The 7,173-nt window shown below is 33.7% G+C and overlaps 2 protein-coding genes across 3 annotated transcripts in view; both read right to left on the bottom strand.

Moving 5' to 3' along the window:
- The window catches only part of clec3a (C-type lectin domain family 3, member A), a 10,847-nt gene extending 9,599 nt beyond the window's left edge, over positions 1 to 1,248 (bottom strand). For both annotated transcript variants that reach the window (XM_016441397.1, XM_016441395.1), the window contains exon 1: positions 1,129 to 1,248. In XM_016441397.1, coding sequence (XP_016296883.1) covers positions 1,129 to 1,230 — 102 coding nt within the window. In that variant the 5' untranslated portion in view covers positions 1,231 to 1,248. The remainder of the gene's footprint in view (positions 1 to 1,128) is intronic.
- Positions 1,249 to 2,195: 947 nt separating this feature from the next.
- LOC107654353 (synaptic vesicle membrane protein VAT-1 homolog-like) overlaps positions 2,196 to 7,173 on the bottom strand; it is a 39,523-nt gene continuing 34,545 nt past the window's right edge. Inside the window, exons 6-7 of the mRNA XM_016441394.1 lie at positions 5,264 to 5,347; positions 2,196 to 2,301 (exon numbers count right to left, since the gene is read on the bottom strand). Of these exons, the coding sequence (XP_016296880.1) occupies positions 2,203 to 2,301; positions 5,264 to 5,347 (183 nt within the window). The 3' untranslated portion in view covers positions 2,196 to 2,202. The remainder of the gene's footprint in view (positions 2,302 to 5,263; positions 5,348 to 7,173) is intronic.

Consider the following 7,173-nt stretch of genomic DNA (forward strand, 5'->3'; position numbering starts at 1 on the left):
CTGCAGGGTTTAATTTGGTTTTGTTTGTGTATGTTTTTTTGACTCTCAAAGCCGTGATTCCCGTTCACTTCCATTATATGACTGACAGACTGCAACGGTTTGAGTTAAACATTTTTGTTTGTGTTCTACTGAAGAAACAAAGTCACCTACATCTTGGATGCCCTGGGGGTAAGCAGATAAACATCAAATTTCCATTTTTGGGTGAACTATCCCTTTAAGGCATTAAGGTGTTTCCAGCTAAAATACGAGTCCTCTCTCCATAATATTGCTTTCTCCAGTGAAAAAGTCAGCCATTTTTGCATTGGTCAGTATTTTGGCCAGAAGTGATTGTTTAAAGTTCACACCTTAATGACAGATTTGTTTCTAACCAAACCAACAGCAGCTTTTCACTTCATAAGATGTTAACTGATGGACTGGAGTGGTGTGGATTACTTGTGGATTATTGTGATGTTTTTATCAGCTGTTTGAACTCTTCACTCTGACGGCACCCATTCACTGCAGACTGAGGATCCACTGGTGAGCAAGTGATGTAAAGCTACATTTCTCCAAATCTGTTCTGATGAAGAAGTAAACTCCTCTACATCTTGGAGGGTAAGTTATAAGCAAATTTTTATTTTTTGGTAAACTATTCTTTTAATGTAAAGAAACGACTCAAAAAAGGAGGCACAACGATGAGCGCAAGCCATGATCAATTACTATCAGACTGGTTGTTTTTATATATATTCTCTATCAAGCCAGCTAATTAATAATTTAAGAGGAGATGAAAGAAAGCATACCTTCACATATACGCACAACTAATACAACTTGAGAACACAACCACAATTTTCATTTCTGAGGTATATGTAAGCAGAAAAGATTTTAATCATTCAATATATTTGACATTAAAGTGTCTATTCTCCATGAAATACAAAAAGAAAAACACACATTGACAAGCCTTCTGGTCCTCAGTGCACATATGTGACAAAAGGCACTAAGAATGATTATTTTATTTATTTTTTGTTGTTGTTGGTTACTAGTTTGAAATGAAAAGGATGATGCTTGGCTTTGACTTTAACATCAGAACATTTACTGGTGATTTACTGAGACAGTTCATCCAAAACAAAAGCATCCGTGTCATTGTTTACTCACCCCCTGGGCCACTGTATGGAAAAGAGCACCATGAACAATCTGCGAAATATCTCCATTTCTGTTCCATGGAAGTAAGAAAGTCATGCAGGTCTGGAATGACATGAGGGTGAGTAAATGATGACAGAATTTAAATTTTGAGGTGAGCTCTTTCTTTAAGGAGCATGCATAATACTGTAGGGGTATATTACATATAGTAGCTGATCATGACAACTCATTTAAATGTCTTTCTAAAGGCTTAAATAATGTGATCTGAGATGTACCAAGAGTAACGCAGATGCTCGGAGAAGAAAAACAGTGCCACACTAAAAATGTGCGACCCAAACAATCACCTACATGACAACAAGAAGCTCCAGCCGAATTCCGCCTTTACCTTTCTTCGCCAGTTTCAGTCATAAACACACAGTCTCACACTCTCACTCACCTCCAGAACTGTCAGGAAACATTTCACACACACACACAAATGCATCAGAAGCACTGCAACGGTGTCCAAAATTAACCTGCCACACCTGCACAATGAATTGAGATCATTTATAGTATTATTTCTATTGAATAAAAATGCTTTTGTAAAAATCCAGTTTTGTCCTTATGGATAAAATGGTTTTATGTAGGCATTATTTACTCACCCCCATGTCATTCCAAACCTGTATGACATCTGAAGACTTAAAGTCACTTATATCCTACTGTTAGACCTACACCATGTATTAAATTGCAGTTCCTTATAATGTTTCCAGCCACTGCTGCGTTTAATTTACTTGCCAAAACCAATTTTGACTTCCATTTGTCTCTTGGCAAGCATTAATTTTGGACGTTGACTGCAGTCATCTGTCAATCCACTGACTGACGGAGGCAAATAAAACATCCGAAAGGCTGCAAAAGGCTTTCATGAAAAGGCAATTCTACAGTAACGTTTTGGTCTAAAACACTGCAACAATTCAACACCGCACTAAGAATGGCACTTCAGTCGAACATTTAACAACACACTTAGTGTTTTGGAGTATTTTTGACTGCATTGTCCAAAACTGGCAAAGATACACACAAACAACAGACCGAACAAGTCTCTGGACGAGTCTGGCTTCACTGAATGAAGGGCATTCGCTCTTTGTTGTCATTGTCTCCCTCTTGCTCCTCTTCTTCCTCACCTGCCTCACTGGTCTCTGTGCTGTCATTGGCCATCTGAAAGCGAAATCAGAGATCATTGTGTTTTCACACAGACTGACAGCTTCTCAGAATGATCTGAGGTGCAGGAAATCTCTCAGGCATGCATCTCCTCTAGCATTTCAGAGATCTCAACAATTGTGAGGACTGCTGTTATCGGATTGAACTAAAAAATTCAACACTCAAATACATCTCAAATTCTATACACATATTATAACGATAAGACATATAAATATCTTCTAAACACAGAGAAATTGAGAGAGAGAGAGACATAACTAACAACTACAACAGCTATGTTCCAAACCTGTATGATGTCCGTTCTTATATGGAACACAAAAGAAAATATTGAATAATAATAATAATAAAAATTATTTTGTATAGTGCCTTTAAGAGTTACTTTCTTTACACAAAAGCAAACAATGTAAAACGATACACTTTAAATATAACAAATGACAAATAGCAAAAATTACAAAACATAACAGATAATCAAGTAAAAACAATACTGAAATAAAATGTTAATTTTATTATTATTATGTCCATAAAATTAAAGTAAATGCAGTCTAATGATGTTTAGGTTTATTATAGTTAACTTACACTAAATATAAAACCATCAAAATATTTTTTAATGTATAAGCCATTAAAATGAAAAATACAGTCTGATTTTTGTTCATGGTTATTACAGTTACCTGTATCTTAATCTAAAACCATAAAAAATAAATAAAAATAATTATTATTTTTTAAATATTTTATTATTTCAGATAGTCGCCAAGGAAACATTTTTTGTTTTCATTTAGTAAATGAGAAAATGACCAAAACTAAAAAACAAAAATAAATAAATAAAATTAATGAAAAGATATAGATATAAAAGGCATATTTAAAATAATAATAAAAATGACAAAAATATACAGCAAAATTACTAAAACTTTATCTAAAATTAAAAATTAAAAATATATAACTAAAAACTAGTGCCGTCAAATGATTAATCGCGATTAATCGCATCCAAAATAAAAGTTTTTGTTTATGTAATGTGTGTACTGTGTACATTTATTATGTATATATAAATACATACACATACAGTATATATTTTGAAAATATTTACAAGTATATAGTTATATAATTTATATTATATATAAATATATTTAATATAGAAATATAACATATTTTTCTTAAATATATACATGGGTCAAAGACGAAAAGGGTTTAAGCATAAAAACAATAAGTGTAATACTGCTTTAAATTGTTGTTGTTTTTCCCAAAAAATTTGTACAACGTTTTCTGTTAAATTTAATTGCAATTTTGTTTTTGTTTTTCTGAGCAAAAAATAAATATCATACATTTTTCCTTGATTTACAGAAGAGACCCACTAAAATGTCATGCAGTGTAACAGTCTTGTCAGGCATATTTACAACAAAAATCAATTTATGACATATTAAAAGACTAATTACTTTCACCCCAAATACTAATTAGTTGCAATTTTACATTTTTAAAATTTGCCACTATCCTAGGTTTTGCCCATTTGTCAGTAAGAATTTTTTATTAATTTAAAACACAATCAAATTTAATATGCTTCCTTATTTTTTTATATAAATACATACACATACAGTATATATTTTGAAAATATTTACAAGTATATAGTTATATAATTTATATTATATATAAATATATTTAATATAGAAATATAACATATTTTTCTTAAATATATACATGGGTCAAAGACGAAAAGGGTTTAAGCATAAAAACAATAAGTGTAATACTGCTTTAAATTGTTGTTGTTTTTCAAACAATAAATATTTATAGTAACAATCAAATTTAATATGCTTCCTTATTTTTTTATATATTTTAATATGTACACGTCAGAATAAGCATGTTGTTTGAATTTTTACATAAATATTGTGTTACACTGAATGACAATGTAACATTATTTCAACCAAATTTTGACATTTTATCCTCCAAAAACTTATTTGAAACCTTAAAAGTAGACACTTTACTTACATTTAATGTGCTTTCTATGGACATAAAATCACTTTTGTAAATTTCTCTTTCTTTCTTAACGTCTTTGACCCACATGCATGTGTGTGTATTTATATATACATAATAAATATACACAGTACACACACATATATTATGTAAACAAAAACTTTTATTTTGGATGCGATTAATCTTTTGACAGCACTACTAAAAACTAATTCAAACTGTTAATACAAACTATAAATAAAATCTCAATGATACTAAAATAACCTGATGTTGTTTAGACAATGTTCTTCAAAATATCTTCTTTAGTGTTCTACAGAAGGAAGTAAATGATGGGTAAATGATGACAGAATTTTCGTTTTTAGTTAAACTATCCCTTGAGGGTCCTGAGCAATGAGCGACAGTTTAGACATTATCAGCTGATCCTTCAAACACCTTCCTCATTTGAGGAGAAACATCTAAGACACAGTAGATCAAGGCTTCTGAGCTAGAAGATCAACATCTACACAATCAAATCTTCTTCTGGGAAAGGAGAAAATGGAAAACAATTTGATCAGATTCTTCTTCTGTTGCTCCGAAAACACTAAAGGTAGATTTCATGAAAGCAAGCTGTTGTAGGCCACAATTTCCACAGAACGTCTCTTCTGAGAACAGCGTCATAAGGCGCAGTCTCCATGGAAACAGCTGAGGTGATGTCGCCCGACTCTTGGATCACTGTCACAATAATGCCATTTTTTTGTTCCTTCTTTAAGTAAACAGGTGTATTATTCAGATGTGCCTTTGTGCTTCATAAAAGATCACTTTTTTCCCCTCACACAGTTTTGGATACACCGAATCTAAAAAATAATGATGTTCAAAAACTGAACAATGCAAGACATTATGAAAACAGAAAAACGAAAGGGCAGCACCAATGGTTGACATGATAATTATAATGTTTTGCACATAATGTTTTGCTCGCCTTAGAACACGGGTCTAAATTCAAAGGCAGGTTTTAGGATGACTCACTCACCAAAGGCGTGGGAGACTTTTCCACATCCAAAATCAGCTTCCCTATGTTTCCTCTGTCATGGATTCTCTGCATGGCTTCCTTCACCTACAGGTTAACAAGAGTAACAAATCACATACACACAAATATCAAGAAGTGATGCATAAGCTCCATATTGCCTCATGTCATGTGTGTAGTGTCACAGACAATACTAAAGGGGGCAGCAGAGTCACAATCAGCAATCAGTACAACCAATGCACTCTATTAAACTTCAGCAATGAATTCTGTCAGTATTTATGTAACTAGTTCTAAATCCTCGTTGTTTCTAACCTGTATGATTTTATGTCTCCAGCGGAGCTCAAAAGGAACTTTCTATGAATAGGGACTATAGACCCTTCTTCCCCCAGTGTGCCGTTGCGATTATATCAGCGAGGTTCAAAATAAGACTTTCAGTAAATAATAACCTACATTTCTGTCTGTCCCTCACACACAGCTATTATATGACTTCTGAAGACTTATTGAAAAATAATAACAAATTTTGTGGATGATTTCTTGGGTGCTATTGCATCCGTTTGGAAAGTTTCAGTCCCATTTCAATTCAATTCTATGGGAAGGAATGGCCAGCCATCTACTTTTGTGCTCTAAGAAAGAAAACCATAAGAGTTTGGACCACCCCAAAGGCTGGAGTACACTAAATTGACAGTTTTTCTGCCTAATTTGTAACCTGGATGAGTCAACGCTAACTGTTGAAAGTCAGAGCCAGTCTGCAGATTTTGGACTGTTGGAGTTGACAGATTTCACAGAAAATTGCATAGTCTGTGGAGATGGACACAGACTTTTAACTTCAGACTACGATTTCATCCAGTCGGCGTACATAAAACATGTTTGATATTTTAAAACACAACACGTTTAAGCAAAAAGATGCATGTTCCTATGTGAGTTTGTTATGTTCAGAAAGACTCTCAGAAAGAGTCTGGTAGTGTGTGATCCTCAGTCATTTACTGTATGATGCCCAGTTTTTCCTCTACAAAGCTGGAAAGCGTATGATGCCTATCCACCTTTTTTCCTACGCACCTGATGCTTTATGAATTATGGGTGTAACTTCTGTTACACTGTAAACAATCAAGCCTCACTCTATTAATGCAATAATAAGCATTTTCAAGAACTGGGTACAATGACGTGATATTATTCTACTCACCCTTCAGCCATCAATCATTAAAATTAAATTTAAAAGTGCAAAAGCATTAACAAATTACTTACCATGAATTATCCCAAAAGCTAAATTATTTCCGCAGAAATAATACAGACATATGAAATATTACTGCAGTACTATGTCTATATTATGTAGCATACGTTGACTTAAAGGGGTCATATGATGCGATTTCAATTTTTCCTTTCTCTTTGGAGTGTTACAAGCTCTTGGTGCATAAAGAAGATCTGTAAAGTTGCAAAGACTAAAGTCTCAAATCCAAAGAGATATTCTTTATAAAAGTTAAGAGTCAGCCACACCTACCTAAAACGGCTCGTTCTAACACGCCCCCACATATCTACGTGGGGGAAGATTTGCATAACGCCGCCCAAATGTTCACGCAAAGAAAGAAGGCTTAACTTTTATTTTTTTGTTGTTTCCGCCGCCATGTCGTAAAGACGCTGTGTGCTTCGTTGTGAAAGCGAAACTACTTTGTTTGGTCTTCCAAAAGAGGACGATATCTGCTTCGTCATGCCTGGAGCTGATCCGTGCTGGTTGCTGAGGAAATACTACAACTTTGCGCTACAATGCCGGCTGTTCTGACTCAAAGACTGTAAGTACGTATTTTATATTTAAAGAGTTTTTATATTTTATATATTTAAAGTCATTTCTCCGATCACAAATGCAGACATGGTTTTATGTTTACGCGGCGCGATGCAACGCAACGCGTAAAAAGACAGTATAA

Source organism: Sinocyclocheilus anshuiensis, unplaced genomic scaffold (genome assembly GCF_001515605.1).
Source record: "Sinocyclocheilus anshuiensis isolate Anshui unplaced genomic scaffold, SAMN03320099.WGS_v1.1 scaffold747, whole genome shotgun sequence".
NCBI classification, from domain to species: Eukaryota; Metazoa; Chordata; class Actinopteri; order Cypriniformes; family Cyprinidae; genus Sinocyclocheilus; species Sinocyclocheilus anshuiensis.